The sequence below is a fragment of the Phytophthora cinnamomi genome, assembly GCF_018691715.1.
Source record: "Phytophthora cinnamomi strain GKB4 chromosome Unknown Contig120, whole genome shotgun sequence".
NCBI lineage: Eukaryota > Oomycota > Peronosporomycetes > Peronosporales > Peronosporaceae > Phytophthora > Phytophthora cinnamomi.
In genome coordinates this window covers 516,055-531,258 of record NW_027151053.1, presented here as the reverse complement: position 1 = coordinate 531,258, position 15,204 = coordinate 516,055, and the positions used below count along the sequence as shown (strand labels likewise).

Sequence of the window (15,204 nt, the reverse complement as noted above, 5' to 3'; positions counted from 1 at the left end):
GAGATAAAAGATCGAAATAAGTACGACAAACGGCACGTACGCGTACCTTCCCAGAGCAACGGAGACGTACGGGTATGACACGCCGACAATCAAGTTGCACAACCAGTTGAAGCCAATGCACAAGGAAGACCCAGTGGCACGGATCGAGTCCGGGAACATGTCAGCAGTCATGATCCACACGAGCGGACCCAGGGTTACGCCAAACACGATCACGTACAGAGCTGTGAATGCGACCGCCAAAGCTGGAAGGTTTACGATGAACGCCACTGTCATGCCGATCGACATCGCAACCATGCTTGCCAACCCCCACAAAATCATGTTACGGTTGCCGAAGCGGACAGCAAAGATACCCGTGAAAAAAGCCGGCCAAACGTTAATGAAGTCGATGATAAGCGTACCAACACGTGAGTCCGAAATGCCCATGTCCGAAAAAATGAAGCCCGAGTAGTAGAACACAGCGTTAATTCCCGAGAGCTGTTGGGCGCATGAAAGCAAGATGGCACCAGCAAGTTGCAGACGGTAGCGAGGGGCAAACACTGAATCCTTTGTGGGCGGTTCGCCAGCAATTCTTCCTATCTCGGAATCAGCGAGTCTGTTCGACACCGCAAGCCACGACAGCACGGTCCCGACATTTCGCTCACCATACAGCCGCGAGATCACCATGCGCGCTTCTTCGCGGCGGTTCTGCGTGAGCAACCAAGCAGGGCTTTCAACACTGAGAAATGGCGCGAAAAGCAAGAACAAAACTCCGAGAACGCACGGGAATGCCGCCAAGTAGTGCCAACCGTACTGGTAGCTGGAGCCCGCGAGAAAAAAGTAAACCGATGGGAGCAAGATGCCAATGGTTACCGAAATCTGCAGGCCCAGACCCAATGTGTTGCGCATGTGGGGTGGAGATAACTCGTTCACGTACGCACCAACCGTGGCCGTAGCAGTGCCCGAGGCCAATCCTGCGATCAAACGCCCCGCAGCAAATTCCCAAATATTGGATACCGCTGCCTGGGTGATACCACCCATGATCATGAAAATGCAATTGAACATCATAACCTTTTTGCGACCGAGCGTGTCGTTGAAGTATCCGCAGCCCAGAGCGCCGATCATAGCACCGAAAATCCATGCGTTCTCAGCAAAAGTCCACTCAAACTTCGAGTGTCCGGGGAACATGAGGCAAGTGCCTACCGCGACGGGGCGAGCATCGCATTCGGACGTTGTGTTGTAGCGCGCCAGGTTCATCTGCGAGGTAGACCAACCACTCTGGAACGGTTGCAGCAGCGACACAAGGATGCTGGTGTACAAGAGAGGCTTGGGCTTCAGTTGGAGCGCAGCAGCCTTGTGACTGTCGTCGAAGGCGTTGATGTGGACGTTGGCACCCTTGTTCGGGGTGTCAAAACTCTCGAAGTACGCAATGTCAGTTTTATCGTGGCGTTCGGACACCATTGCTTCGTCGACGGAGAAGTTGGCTTGATCAGCCAGCACGATTGGCCACTCGGTGCTGTTTGGTTGCTAGATAAATCGAAAATGGAGCTCTAGAATATAATCAACCAACCTTTGAGTGCATTTGGTGGTGATTACTTGGATTACTCTGGTGTAGATACGGACACTGCGTGTTGAGGCTTTGAAAATGTAGCTTGGTGTTGAAGCGGCTGGTCGACTCGCCGATGACCCGCAGAACCAACCATTAGCTGCCGTCGTCACAGAGGCAGCAGATTCTACCTCAAGTCGGCCCGTTGCTCTCCCTCCCTTTTTACGGGTACATACATCTAGCAAATTGCAAGCTGCAATCAACAAGCATTTGCAGGCTGTAGGTTACAGCACAGCAAGATTTGATTAAGGTTTCGGTGGGTATAATGTCGCGGCTATCCTGCCAATGCTCGGTTGGTGTTCAACTCTCAAAGCCGACTGAACTTAAAAGCACCTGTCGGTGAACACTGCCCGACCAACAATTTTTTGTACTGTACAAACCTTAGTTGGTCGATCGATATGTATTCTACTGTACAGTGCAACGAGGAACTACCTTACGTGTACCAGCTCACCAATCCGTGCCGTTGATGACCGAACGAGCAGTTCTTGAAAACCTCGAGTATACTACATGCACAAGTACTGTACACCTTTCCAACTTCAAAACGGCAATTCCAAGGTCGATACTGCAAAATGTAAGATAAAAAGTGGCATTGCATAGAGACTAGGCTACTTCGTACTTTTATACACAAGTCATTGGCAGATTTGCAATGTACTGCTGGCCAATAGACAAATCGCACTCTTCAACTCTATGAACGGAGATACATGTATATCATACAGTTTATTATATAATATACAATTAAAGAGTATTGCTGTTTTGATCTAACATTCTGCTTGGAATTTGCCCGCAGGCGCTCAAGCTGAACTCGTTTGAAGTTGAAAAGGTGTAGTTGCCTTCAGATATCGAAGTTGATTATGGTATGTACATATAGTGAAGTAGACCTCTGGTCTGTCTTTGAAGATGGCCCTTTTATCAGGACAACTCACTGTATAAATTCCGCATGGCTGAACAATTGCCTCATTTCACTGCTTGAACTTCTTGAGCGTTTACCGTATCCTGAATATGGTATCCATCGTACGGATCTCAAGTGCATGCATACGGTGCAGTCCGCCTCAAAATGAGGCTCAATGGGGCAGATTGTTCGTTGCTAAATTTGTTGGTGCGGCACCGCATGCCTGGCGCCAGTGGTGCCAGGCATGCAGGGATGCTCAAGTGCTAACCAGTTCCAAGTGATACACAAACAGGCTACGTTCCGGCATTACGGTATCGATAAAGTACACACGGACCGCAGCCTCCACCGTGGAGACCAAGCTGCTAACCAACAAAGCACGCAAGACTTGGTGCCCACTGGCAAGTTGCCGGCGGGCACCAAGCTGGAGGCAACAACACAGCACCACTGGCGAACGATAGCAGTCGAGGATACAAAGACGGACTACATATCTGCCTTCATCGACAGAGACGGAGGATTAGGGACAGGTCCATTGCGCATGCATATCTGTATGTGTGCTGATGACTTCGTGCATGCGTTCTTACTAAGAACTTTTTAGCGTGCGGGTGTTGCGTTGGTGCCCTTCAAGCCCTTCCTCGTTTCACACAACGGCGATAATTTACCGGGGCTGTACACTAGAAGTGTGACGTCGATATCGCCACAGTAACCCCTGCTGTCATCGTTGCGTGCGGAGAGGTACGTCGCCGGGAGCGTGTTGGTATGGAGGCAACGCGTTACTCATAGCACCCAAACGAACGAAGTTCAGATGCAGAAGTGCCGTCTTCATGGGAATGCGCGTGGTTGCAGCGGCTCATTTATTTGATCAGACTACGAGCGCTACTGCTCACCTGCAACAAGACAAAAAAGAAAGCGCGGTACCGCAGTTCATAGCATACAGGTAGCAGCATCGATCCCTCAAATGGCCAGTGAGTGATGAATCCAGAAGCAAACGCCCCAGGCGTGCGCATTGTGATATCCGTCACCATCCCGAAACGTTCACAGACCAATGGTTGCGTCTGACCGATTTAGTGCGAGGACGTAAGGCAGATGAAATGTCTGGTCCAAGTTCCTCCGTTGGCCAGGCCTCGCTCATTATTCGATTTGCCTCCAATCGATCGAACACCTTTTCCCCTTCACCTGAGGTCTTATCCGTAATTCTGAACTGGACAACTCTAAACTGCAGTCGACTAACATCTACTCAGCAACAGAACTACCTTGGCATTGTTTCGAATGGAAGGCTACTTGATTCGTGTGCCGGTTGAAGCTTGCTTCCCCGACTCTCGTCCAGCATGGAGACAGCGAGCTGATGCCAGCGCACCGGTCCGGTCGCGGTTGCTCTACTACGTGATCGAAGAAGGTTACCTGCGTGGCTACGAGTCCCCGGATGCAGTCGATGAGCCCGTGGAATCCTTTCAGCTCACCACACATCGCATCGAGGTGAATGCCATGTACTCGCTCAACATTTTTGAGCTGAAAGCGCGAACAGCGTCGGTCCCACCGGTGCAACAATTCGTGGAAGATACGTCAAGTTCGAGCTCGGACAGCAGCAGCGATGATGACGATAGCTCTGAACTGCGAGAGCAGGCGTTTGTGCCCCAGATCGCTGTTTCATCCTCCGTAGAGGTAGTGAGCGGGAGCTATCATGTCGTCTTCTTCGCGGCCAACAAAGATCTGGTGAAAATGTGGTCCATGAAGCTGCTGAATTGGAACCGGTTCGTGTTTGGGTCCTCGGACGAGCTAGATGAAGCAGGACTAAAGCAGGCTAAGGCCGATATTATCGTGTCTCTGCGTGCTGTCAACGCTGCCGACCGATTCCTGAGACCAGTGGAGCTACGAACAACTGATGTCGCAGCCACCACTTCGAGCGACGATGCTGCGAACACTATGCCACCAACAGACCAATCCAGCGTTATCCCTGCCCCAGTTGACCACACCAGCATCACTACAATGGGCCATACCCCAACTACCCTTACGCCCACCGAGATGGCCAACATCACTTCTCCTCCTGGTTTCGTCGAAGTCGTAAAACCGTCCGACTCGTTGGCACAGACGTCAACCCCGTGGTGGATAACTCCGTTTGGAAGATCGAGGAAGATTTCGTCGTATTCTCTAAGACGTTAACAAGTTGCCAAAATGGATGGCTTTTGAGGAAGCTAAAATCCTGCAAACTGTAGTTGCACACACCCTTCCATATCATTGGCTCCCGTGAAGTGACACTTCAGTGTCTGTGTGTATGTGCCCAGGATCTTGAATTCCCTTGCTTCAAGGTGCTCAGGTCTTCCGCCTTGAACAACATCTCCACTCGAGCATTTTGCTTTCGCCACAGATGTGTTGGTAGCATCATTTCCGTTTGTGTAAATGCGGTCATCCATGGGCCCAATCGAATCTGTCGGGATCACACGATAGACCATCTTCATTGTTATTTGTGCGCTGGGGGTCGAACCTGTGTTCACCGGCTTAGAAATACTGATTTCAATCGGCTCCATTGATTGTGCATCCGGGCATATGCAAAATCTCTCGTGGCCAAATAGCAGGTGCAGTGTGTCAAGGATGTCCCCCCCTCCGTGAGTGCGTGAGCTGCAGATGATCACCTGTCGCGCGAACCTCAGAGCTGTCATTTCTCTAGCTGAAGCAGATGCCGAGGTTATAGCTTCACCGGGCTTTGATTTCCCGCCAGTATTTTCTTCATCTGTTTCTGTACATCTCAAAATCTCGAGAGTCAACGCGAGGATATTAGCTTCCAAGGAAGCACCAGCAAGAAGAAGTCGGTTAATTTTGACACGATCTCGCTGCAGATCCTTCAATGCTTGACTGAGTGTCCACGACTTGTACCGCTCTGCCCGCGCTGTCCCATTCAGGCGATCTATCTGTGAGTAGAGCGAGCGAAGCGGAATTATTAGCGAGTGCTGCTCACCAAATGATGCTGAGGTTTGAGTCATTATCTCCATCCACGTGGCCAGGGGATTCAAATGTTGGCTGTGTTCTTCATCCTCGGCTTTCGCAGATATGCCATTAAACTCGCGGATTCGTGAAAACAGGTTGTTTCGACTGATCTCTGCAGAAATCAATCGCGCCCACAGTGTGGCTTCTGCCGCAGTATTTACATCCAAGACTAATTGCATCCTTCCCTTGGAGTCGAAAAACGCAAAGGCATTGCGATGCGGCTGGTCCGAGCCTTCGCCTAGAATACTGCTTTTCCGCACACTCCAGTCAGTCTCCGATAAATCGATTTGGCTCAGTGGACTGTTGTCTTTCAAGAGACGCTTGCTTGCTTCCGATACACTGCCCTCGCGCTCACGCCCCATTTCGAACACGAAATCCGCGCAATGAATGCGACTTGCGAAAAAATAGAGCATGTGATTATCGCACAGGCACGCATACTCCTTACGCTGTGTTCTCCAAAAAGTACCCCACTCCGCAGTCACGACCCACCCTTCCACTACAATAGAGACGCCTCCATCTTTGCCAGTGATATTCCATGATAACTTCCGAACCGTATTCTCTTTTGTATCGTCAGAAGCAGGGAAGGTATCAGGACGTGAACCAACACCCGTGTGCGTCAATGCAATAACCATCGTTCTTGCCAAGGTCAACAGATCATTTGCGGTCAAAACACTGCCGCCCAATATGGCATCGCGGAGAATAAACACCAACTTTCGGACTTCCTGTTGAAGAAGCTGTATGCGCTCGATCATTTGCATGCCCGCTTGAAGGAGAATGCGCTCCGCATACTTTCGCACTTTGGCTGCTCGCCTACGTTCTTGAAAACTTGTAAACAGCAAACATCTTCGTTTGCTTCGAGAGCTTGGGCGCTTTCGTGCTCCTCTCCTCCGGAAAGCCGATTGTCTGACGGTCGAGTTTTGAATGGATTTCCTTAACCTCGCCTCCGGATGCCTCGTCAATGCTAGTGAAGCAAGGTGCTCCACTGCCGCGCTACAAGTTTGGCATGGCGCAGGTATCCTTTGGCCAGCTCGATCCTGCTTTACCTGCCACAGCGGGATTGACGATAGCGGTCGAACCTCCTTCACTGTCCTGGGCGATGGCGATCTAATGATAGGGGATATCCTAGCCCGAGATTGCTTGAAATTGCTTTCTGGAATCCACTCGGAAGAACCCGGACCAATATGCTGGAACTCCAGGATGTCCAAATCCTTAACCTCATCGACGACCAACATCTCGGCCTTCAGCTCTGTGTAATGACGTACGAGAGTGAGCTTCCCCGGGAATAACGAGGATTTCGGTCTCTTTGAACGCCAGGCCAAACTCTGCTCAGTGGTCGGGTCAGCGCCACAATTGTTGTTATCACAAGGCACGTGGTCTTCGTCTCCATTTCTCTCAACGCCATTGCTTTTCCGTATAGACCTTCGCTTTTCCAGCATCACCAGAAGGTCAGCTACAGTCGTACTCGCACGGCACTCCACTCGAACAAGCTCGTCCGTCGGGAGAACCACCCTGACGTCAAACATAACGTGGTTAGCTGTAAGCCTAGCAGCACCTCTTTGAAGCATAGAACTCATCAACTGTCCTTACCGCACACACGTAGTCGCCTTCATCGTCGACAAAGGATCTGTGGCGCGGCTGGATCTTGCGCCTGCGCTGGGGATTCCGTTTCATGAGCCAAAAGCCGCTACGCTGAGACTCCTGAACGTATCCGCTAACAGACTCGAAGAGTCACCACTACCACCCGATTTAACCATGAAGAACGCCTTCCGTCTTATTGTCTCATGCTATCGGTTGCTAGTGAGGGATGTAGGCGCTCCCGAAGATGTCGGGGCTATCACGAACGAGGTCCCAGACCCACGGCTTGTCCTGTTTCGGATTGTACGTGGTCAACGGGAATCCGTACGGTAGTGGCAGCAGCTCGGTCGGTTGGCTTTCGGATACTTCAACGCCGGAACGTTCAGCCGCTTTACTCCCAAGCGTCACAAGACGCGCTGGAGGACAATTATCGTCTGCAGGCCCCAGGAGCTGCGGCAGAAACAATACGCCCAACTCGTACGACCTGATCATGAACTGGGACTTGTTCTTCTGCAGTGCGCCCCACGCAGCTTTGCTCAAGTTGGAGCTGGTCACAAGGGCCCAGTCCAGCTCACCCGCAGCCTCGTCGCTAGGATTGAAGCGAGCATACGACTTGATGTGCGGCATGGCATTTTGCCGATGAAGCTCAGTCGGCGGTGTCCATTTCCGAAGATATTTGTGCAAGAACGGCTTCATATTCTTCAGCGGACACGGGATCGACCGCCCCGAGTTCCATCCTTCGAGGGAGTTCCGCTGTGATAAGCAACAAAACCGAGTTAGCTCACATGTTGAATGCGGCGAACTCTGGTCCGTTATTGAACTTACCACATCCTCGACGGAAGGCCAAATAATGTGTAGTGCCTGAACTGGCATGGATGTTGGGGATATATTCTTCTTGCCGGGCAAAAAACTCTCCGCAAACTCTCCGAAGAGCCACTTCTCGTCTAGTGATCCCAAGCTCGAGAACTACAAGCCAGAAACCGAAGCGATAAGTGCACACATTGTATAAATCACAACTTATTGCTACTCACCTGGCAAATCAAGGGGTTGTCCGTCGGTGGCACTTGGTACATCTTCAGAAGTCTGTTAAGGCACACGAGTACGACCTGTTAGACACGCAACATCACCTCGAACACGATAAAAACCTTCGACTCACTTGCGGACGCGAAGGTGTCCGTACTTCTCCATGTCTGGTTCACAGCAGCACCATTGATCAACACTTAGCACCGCGACTATCAACGGAACTGTACCGAGTTGAACATGCATCTCAAAGCTCGTACCTTTTCCCTTGTGGACGCCAGGCACTGATGGGACCAGCGCGACGTGTGCAGTGGAAAAGTCAAAGCGTTTCAGTTCACCGCAGAATAACTTCACTGGCGTCCCCAACGACGACAGATAATGAACAAGGTCTGCCTCGAAGTCATTAACACGAGCCGAGTTCGCGACAGCTTCCGTCTCCTCATCGTCACTGTTCTCCAGAACCTTGAGTCCGAAGTCCTGGAACCACACGCCCTGCGTCTTGGTGTCCCAGTCGTTGGACAAAAAGTTGGCCGTGAATATCGCCACCCGCACCTTCTCCGGGTACAGCGCCACCAGCATCTTCGTGTGGTGCGTCCCGTAAGCGATCGGCAGCGGCGGAGCCACCGGCGTCACATTGGCATACTCCCGACACTCCTTCGTCATTCTACACCAGCACCACCACAGCAGTAAAAATCAATAACCCATAACTTTATCCACGCAAATGAGAGAGCAATCCCGCCAACGCACCCGTGTCGATCTCTCTCGCCGTGCACCAGCAGCACCGGCACGTCTCTCAGCCTCGGACACTCGGCGAACAGCCACGGCAGGTCGTACATGTAGTTGGTCAGCAGGCAACGGGAGAATTCCCCCTCCAGCAGGTCGCTCAGGCTCTTGGCGTGCACTGGAGCGGAATACACTTCACTTTACTAGGTATTCCAGAGAGAGAGAGAGAGAGAGAGGGATATTTCACGGTTTGTGACGCACCGTTGTGCGCTTCCGGGGCATTTTTCAGCCGCGTCAAGTGGAACGCGCACTCACAGGCGTCGGTAGCAGCAGATGCAGCTGCATTTGCTGCCTCTGCAGCGGCGTCTACGAGCTTCTGGCGCTTGGGCTTGCGGTCGTCGTCCGCCATGGACCCACTTCAACTGTCCGTTGTCGTTTAATTTCGGATGCTCGACCTATTTTCGGACTTTTGTTATTTTCGGATGGACACTAATTTCCAGGCAGTCGAAATTAAGGCGCCGTCACTGTAGAATAGCACACCTCGCCTCGCCATGCAGTCCGGAGGCGACGTGGACCGCGCGCTGAGCAGCATCCGCGCGCGCGCGGACCACCTGCGCCACACGGTGGCGCGCCTGGAGCACAACCTGGCCTGGAACCCGGCCAGCACCTGGTGAGAGCGTCGCTGGAGCGGGCCGAAGCGCAGCCTTGTTTTGGGGCGGAGCTCGACTGACCAGTGTGGCGTTTGTGACTGCAGGCCGGAGCTGCTGAGCCAGTACATGGTCATCTCCAAGCAGCTGGAGAACATGAACGAGGAGATCCCGGACCTGGTGCAGCACTTCGCGTGCGTGCCGAGGATGTCGACGCCCAACCCGGCGGACATCCCGCTGCTGCTGCGCACGCGGGAGGACCCCGAGATGGAGGAGGAGGACAGGCAGCTCATGGCCGACAAGCCCCGCGAGAAGAACACGGAGGCGCTGCAGAAGCTCGTGCTCGCGCACAACGACGCGGTGGAGAGCCTGGAGGAGACGTTCAACGAGATGTCGGACGGCCTGCTCAAGGCCATCCGCGTCAACAAGTACGTGGTCAAGTCCAAGCCGCAGAGCACACAGAGCCAGCAGTTCAAGTACATCGAGTCCGGCACGTACGAATAGACGCAGACGATAGAAGGTCGAGCTGAGCGGACGGCGAGCCTTAATGTTACTTAGTTATATGCTTTGGTACGGGCTCGGCGTGTCTAAGAGGTCACTCGTCTGAGCCTCGAACGGAGGAGCTGGTGGTGTCTAGAGTGTCTCGCTTGGTGCGCAGCGCAGCGAGAGCACTGTCCGCACTGATGTACGACGGCAGCATGGACTCGGTGTACCGCAGCCTGTTCCAAGCTGGCAGGAACGGCAGACCGAGGCAATGCATGTGGAGATGCGGCACCGACGCAAACGGCGGACGGTGGAAGCCAAACCTAGTGCAGATATGAACATGGAAAAGGGAGTTTTAGCACCTAATGACCGAGAAAGAGAGGCAGATAGTAGCAGAGAATGCGGTCAACGTCGTTGCATGGCTTCATCACCATGACGCAAGACTGCAGCAACAATGCACATCACCTACCGGCAGTTCTCAGCGTCAACGAAACCATCTTTCGCCAGGATCTGCTTCCCCGTAGTCAGCATGTGCTCCACTGTCATCACCGTAGCATCGAAGAGGTCAGTACAGTTGCAATGTGGACCAATGGTGGACAGCACATCGAGACCATCACGGGATGCTAAGTACGTACGCAAGTCGTAGTGCGCTGGCGTGAGGTCGTCGACGGACCGGATGTGCTCGTGCGGTATCACCAGCACGTGCTTCTTTGCGCGTGGGTTGTGGTCCAGCATGGCGATGACTCGGGCATCCTGGGACAGCAGCAGTCACGACGGACACGGCAGCTTGAGCGCCTTGCAACTCGACGGGACGGGCTGCAATCCACGCGCTTTCAAGACCAAACCCAACGCCACTCCCTCCTACCTCGTAGACGACGTGGTTCCTCGCTCGGAGCGTCTCGCAGCAGAACGTGCAGGCGCCTCGGACGCCCCTCATGCGGCGCTTGGACTCGGGCGTAAAATGTCCCCTGCTCAATGTAGCCAGCACCGCCGCGTAACGGTGACGTCGCCCTCCTCACTAAGTTCGATGACGCGTGTCTCCATTAAGTGCGATGGTGCTTGTTTTTCTCAATGTGCGGTCCACTCGCGTGCCAAAAGCCGTCGCGACCCGGGAAGCATGGCCACTATTGCGCCGCTGCGCAAGGAGGAGCGCTACGCGACCATCGCGGACGCCGTGGCCGTGGTCGAGACCTTCGCGGAGCAGGCACAGCAGCGACGCGTGCGCATCCAGCAGCAGAAGCCCAACAGCAAGGCGGCAGCGGCGCTGGGCTTCTCCTCCACCTCCTCCTCTATTGAAGACGAGAGCGCGCCGCCCTCTGCGCTCGCCGCCGTCGTGGCGGCCTCGGCCTCGTCCAATGCCGTCGTGCTCGAGTGCGAGAACGCGCCGGCCTGCAAGTGGTTCGTGCGGCTGTCGTTCGTCAAGGGCGAGAAGAAGTGGAAGATCTCGAGCATGAACGTGGACCACCACCGGAGCAATTGTCCGGAGAGCAAGAGGGCAGTGGCAGCCTCTAGCGATACAGTGGGGCCCGTAGGCTGCTCGTCCTCCGTGACGACGGACCAATTGCTGGCGAGCGCCAACGCTAGCGTCGCAGCGGCGTTGGCTGCTGGTGGAGGCGGAGGTGAAGCTGCGGCCTTGATGGGCGCGTCCGTGTATGCGGGCATGGTGTTCCAGAGCTGGAAAGAGGCCATCGCAGCTATCCGCACAATGGCCCATCAGATGGGACGTCGCGCCCAGGCGGAGAAGGCCACGCAGATGATGTGGCGCGGGAAGAGCGTCATGGCTCGACGCATTTTGTGCCAGAACCACCGCAATTCCAACTGTGGGTGGATGGTGGTGCTGGACGAAGCCGACGATGGGTCGGACCGCTACACGGTGCTGTCGATGAGTCTGCTGCACTCGAAGGAGTGTCTGGAGACGTGCAACTTTAACGCGCGCAAGAGGGAGACGCCGCCTGCGACAGCTTCCAAGTCGGACGGATCGATGGACTCGCTGGGGCTAACCTCTACGGGGCTGGCTGAGGATGTGTCGAAGTACCAGCTGACGCACGATATGCGCTGGAGCACCGGCAAGGAGGCGACGAAGGCTATCGGTGATTTTGCACTGGTGGTGCAGCGCAAGCGCTCCAAACTCTGCAAGCGAAATAACGGCGGAAGCAACAAGAAGTACGTGTGTTCGGACGAGCAGTGCCTGTGGTTCGTGCAGCTCGTCAAAGGCTGGAAGTCCAAGAACTGGAAGATTTCGGCCATGAACCTGAAGCACTCGGACACGTGCACGGGTGTAGCAAAGCCCACGGCGCGGCAGCTTGCCGAAATGCGCTTCTTCCGCCAGGCGGTTATCACGCACTCCAAGTCTTCGGGTAGGCTACTGACTGACAACTTCTTGATGAACTCCGAGTCAGGCATTAAGATCCCACGTGGTATGGCGTATCGAGCGCAGCGGTTGGTAGTTGAAATATCTACCGATGATCTTACGGAGAGTTACAAGTTCATTCCAAGTTTGATCGAGGCATTCGCGAAAAAGAACCCTGGATCGATCGTGAGCTACGAGAAAGATGTTCAGGGTCACTTCATTCGCGCGTTTATAATGCCGAATGCATCAGCGGTTGTGCTGGCAAACCAGCAACAAATTTGCGGAATTCAAATACTGCACTACGACACAGTGAGTTACCAGGGATGCTTGGCGGTGCTCGTCACTCGTGATGGCAATTTCGAGTATCAGGCTCTCGCGTTCGCATTGCTGCCAACAAGTGAGCTGGACCATATGAAGTGGTTTCTTACGTTGGCCAAGCGTGGCGGTGCTCGCTTTGACGGGAACCCCATATACTGCTCTCACAGTGAAAACGGCCTTCTCCGGGCTCTGGCGCACGATTCTCGCCATGCAAAGATTATGTTCTGCGTGCGAAGTCTACTTGATGAAATGTCACGCGATAAGAACATTCCTGCGCTCGGCCCGCTGGAGGATATGATATGGGAGCTGCAGCGGCAGGAAACAGAGGAAGCCTTTTCGAAGGTACTTGGGGACCTCGAAGCGCTGAATGCTGCAGCCGCGGCATTTTTGCGTGCGGTCCATCCGAAGAACTGGGCATACCATCTCAATCGATCTGTCAGACTATATCGTTGGGCCAGTACGGGTGCGGAGGAGGCAATCGTTGGCTCTGATATCCAGCGCAGTGATGAGGCCCCTTTCGACCTCATGTACACATTCTTGGCATTCCTCATGGACGGCATTTTCAAGAAGAGCCAAACGGCGTCCAAGTTGCTAGCAGTTGAAGGGCAGTCGCCGTCACTGCTTACGCCTGGTGCCGACGCGATATACCGACAAGAACTGCAGGCTGCTGCCGGCTTCACTGTGCGCAGGTGTGATGAACAAGTCGCGTTCGCGTGGCTTACGGGTGCGCGTCCGAAAATCACCCACCGCATGGACTTAGCGCTGCGTACCTGTACATGCGGACAAATGTTCCAACTCGGTTTGCCATGTCGCCATTTCATCGCGGCATCGATGCACTTTGCCAACGAGGCGGCGCTGTTGGACAGTTTTGACCCGATTTACAAGGCGACTACGTACGCGGGGGTGCACCGCAACCTGCGCATCGAGATTCCTTCTGGTGAAGATTTACACAAAGACCAGTCACTGCTCCCGGCCGTTCCAGCACGCAACACTAAGTACAAGAAGCGTCCTCGAAGTGCTGGGAACAGTAGTACCAGTGGGGCCTCCTCGACTTCTACCACAGACACGTCCACCGCTGTCATGAGCGCCGTGTCGTCCTCGATGTCCGTCGGCAGCGAAGACTCTTCCGCCCCGTTAGCCAAGACCCCTCGTCTGGAGGAGTTCGACACGGACGATGTCAATAGTCTCGGTGAAATCGTGTAAAAGCTGCGTTGAAGCGTATGGAGACGCATGCCAATAGTTGGTCATCCCGGTAGCTGTGCTACAGCAAAAAAAAATCAATTAACGGTGGTCTTCGCTGTGAAGACACTAGATCTGACACCACTACTTGGTGACGCTGGCCTTGCGCACCACCTTCTTGCCGCCTTCGGTGGGCTTCAAGGCGTGCGCGTTCTTGAGCTTCGTCTTGGTGTGCAGCTGCGACTTGCGCTTCAGCGCCATTCTGTGCATGTGCAGCGAGTTCTTGGCTGGTCGCGCGCGCACCAGCAGATCCTGGCCCAGCGGCCTCAAGCCCGAGTTTGCCCCCGCCGTGGCAGGCAGCACGCCGGCCAGCGAGATGCCGTAGTTCTTGGCCAGACAGAACTGCAGGTCGCGCGGCTCCAGCGTCGTGGAGCGTCTGTGCTTGGCCAGCTTGCCGGAGAAGTCCACCACGTCCTGCACGAAGTCCGACGCCATGTCCAGCAGCAGCTCCTCCACGGCCGGGTGGAAGCAGTACTTGGGGTCGATGGAGCGCAGCAGCTCGCCCAGCTGCCGGTTGGGCGTCAGCGCCCGGTTGGTCGTGCTGGCGCTCGCGAACGAGTTGAAGGGCGGCGCCAGCGGCTCGTGGTGGGAGGCGGCAGAGTCGCCCACGGCCATCAGCGAGTTGCTGAGCAGCGCTGACGCCACGCGCGGACTCGCCGGACCGCGGCCGGAGGGCGACAGCCCCGACGGCGAGCGCTTCTTCTTGTCGCTCGCCATTTTTGCGACTGAATTCGTTTCGAGCTAATTAGGAGGGTATAGTTTCGCTAAGTTAGAGGGTACAAGGAGGTAAATTTATGTTTGACGCTAATTGGTCAATATTCGAACACCGGCCCAGCTATCGTACCTCACAAATGAAATGCTTTGAAGTTGTTTTAAAAAACAACTAAATTGCCATTTCGCCAAATCGGCCCAATTCTTTCTGAAAAAAATGCTATTTCTTAACACCGAGAAAGCGGTTTGAAACCAAGTCTAACAATAGGTTTTGCACGCAACTACAAGCCTACATCCTCATTTCGCGGCCACGATGAAGACGTTCCTGCTGCAAAATGTCTCGAACGCGAGCTGGGTCAAGGAGCAAGAAGCACGCGCTAAGAATATTACTTTAAATGATCAGAGTTGACGCCAAGAATTTCCAGAACTATCGCGGAAACCACTAGATAACATTGATCTCAAAGCAGCGGAAGCCAGGATCGAGCAGAAACAGCCCTACCGGCTTTGTGGCGATGTCGTCAAGGATGTTATTAATGTTGTTCTCGCGACGATAGATGCCGACGATGGAAAGACATCTCGACTACCTTGTGCTACCGCCAAATATTACCGTACTTTCACCTGAAATGAGCGCTCGGCTGCTATTTCTACTTCCCCCACCCTTTGTTGCTTGGGAATATGGACGCAGCAG

The 15,204-nt window shown here is 54.1% G+C and overlaps 7 protein-coding genes across 7 annotated transcripts; 3 read left to right on the top strand and 4 right to left on the bottom strand.

Annotated features, from left to right (window-relative positions):
- Nucleotides 1–656: 656 nt before the first annotated feature.
- IUM83_08984 (Glucose transporter) lies at nucleotides 657–1,437 on the bottom strand (the record flags this gene model as incomplete). The annotated part of the gene is made up of 3 exons (XM_067933391.1): nucleotides 657–684; nucleotides 761–796; nucleotides 1,295–1,437. 3 exons carry the CDS (start codon nucleotides 1,435–1,437, stop codon nucleotides 657–659), a joined length of 207 nt encoding a protein of 68 aa, XP_067781171.1.
- Nucleotides 1,438–3,737: 2,300 nt separating this feature from the next.
- IUM83_08983 (Isoprenylcysteine alpha-carbonyl methylesterase ICME) lies at nucleotides 3,738–4,628 on the top strand (the record flags this gene model as incomplete). The annotated part of the gene is made up of 1 exon (XM_067933390.1): nucleotides 3,738–4,628. One exon carries the CDS (start codon nucleotides 3,738–3,740, stop codon nucleotides 4,626–4,628), a length of 891 nt encoding a protein of 296 aa, XP_067781024.1.
- A 2,616-nt stretch (nucleotides 4,629–7,244) lies between these two features.
- On the bottom strand, nucleotides 7,245–9,177 carry IUM83_08982 (Tyrosyl-DNA phosphodiesterase 1; the record flags this gene model as incomplete). The annotated part of the gene is made up of 7 exons (XM_067933389.1): nucleotides 7,245–7,778; nucleotides 7,851–7,991; nucleotides 8,057–8,108; nucleotides 8,182–8,215; nucleotides 8,306–8,709; nucleotides 8,793–8,946; nucleotides 9,030–9,177. The coding sequence occupies 7 exons, from the start codon at nucleotides 9,175–9,177 to the stop codon at nucleotides 7,245–7,247; spliced, it is 1,467 nt and encodes a 488-aa protein (XP_067781168.1).
- Nucleotides 9,178–9,319: 142 nt separating this feature from the next.
- IUM83_08981 (GTP-binding protein YPTC1, variant) lies at nucleotides 9,320–9,919 on the top strand (the record flags this gene model as incomplete). The annotated part of the gene is made up of 2 exons (XM_067933388.1): nucleotides 9,320–9,438; nucleotides 9,523–9,919. The coding sequence occupies 2 exons, from the start codon at nucleotides 9,320–9,322 to the stop codon at nucleotides 9,917–9,919; spliced, it is 516 nt and encodes a 171-aa protein (XP_067781169.1).
- A 91-nt stretch (nucleotides 9,920–10,010) lies between these two features.
- On the bottom strand, nucleotides 10,011–10,835 carry IUM83_08980 (histidine triad nucleotide-binding protein 3-like; the record flags this gene model as incomplete). The annotated part of the gene is made up of 4 exons (XM_067933387.1): nucleotides 10,011–10,221; nucleotides 10,368–10,437; nucleotides 10,534–10,651; nucleotides 10,764–10,835. 4 exons carry the CDS (start codon nucleotides 10,833–10,835, stop codon nucleotides 10,011–10,013), a joined length of 471 nt encoding a protein of 156 aa, XP_067781160.1.
- Nucleotides 10,836–11,015: 180 nt separating this feature from the next.
- Nucleotides 11,016–13,769, top strand: IUM83_08979 (putative mutatorlike transposase; the record flags this gene model as incomplete). The annotated part of the gene is made up of 1 exon (XM_067933386.1): nucleotides 11,016–13,769. The coding sequence occupies one exon, from the start codon at nucleotides 11,016–11,018 to the stop codon at nucleotides 13,767–13,769; it is 2,754 nt and encodes a 917-aa protein (XP_067781188.1).
- Nucleotides 13,770–13,889: 120 nt separating this feature from the next.
- IUM83_08978 (Transcription initiation factor TFIID subunit 12) lies at nucleotides 13,890–14,522 on the bottom strand (the record flags this gene model as incomplete). The annotated part of the gene is made up of 1 exon (XM_067933385.1): nucleotides 13,890–14,522. One exon carries the CDS (start codon nucleotides 14,520–14,522, stop codon nucleotides 13,890–13,892), a length of 633 nt encoding a protein of 210 aa, XP_067781027.1.
- Nucleotides 14,523–15,204: the final 682 nt, after the last annotated feature.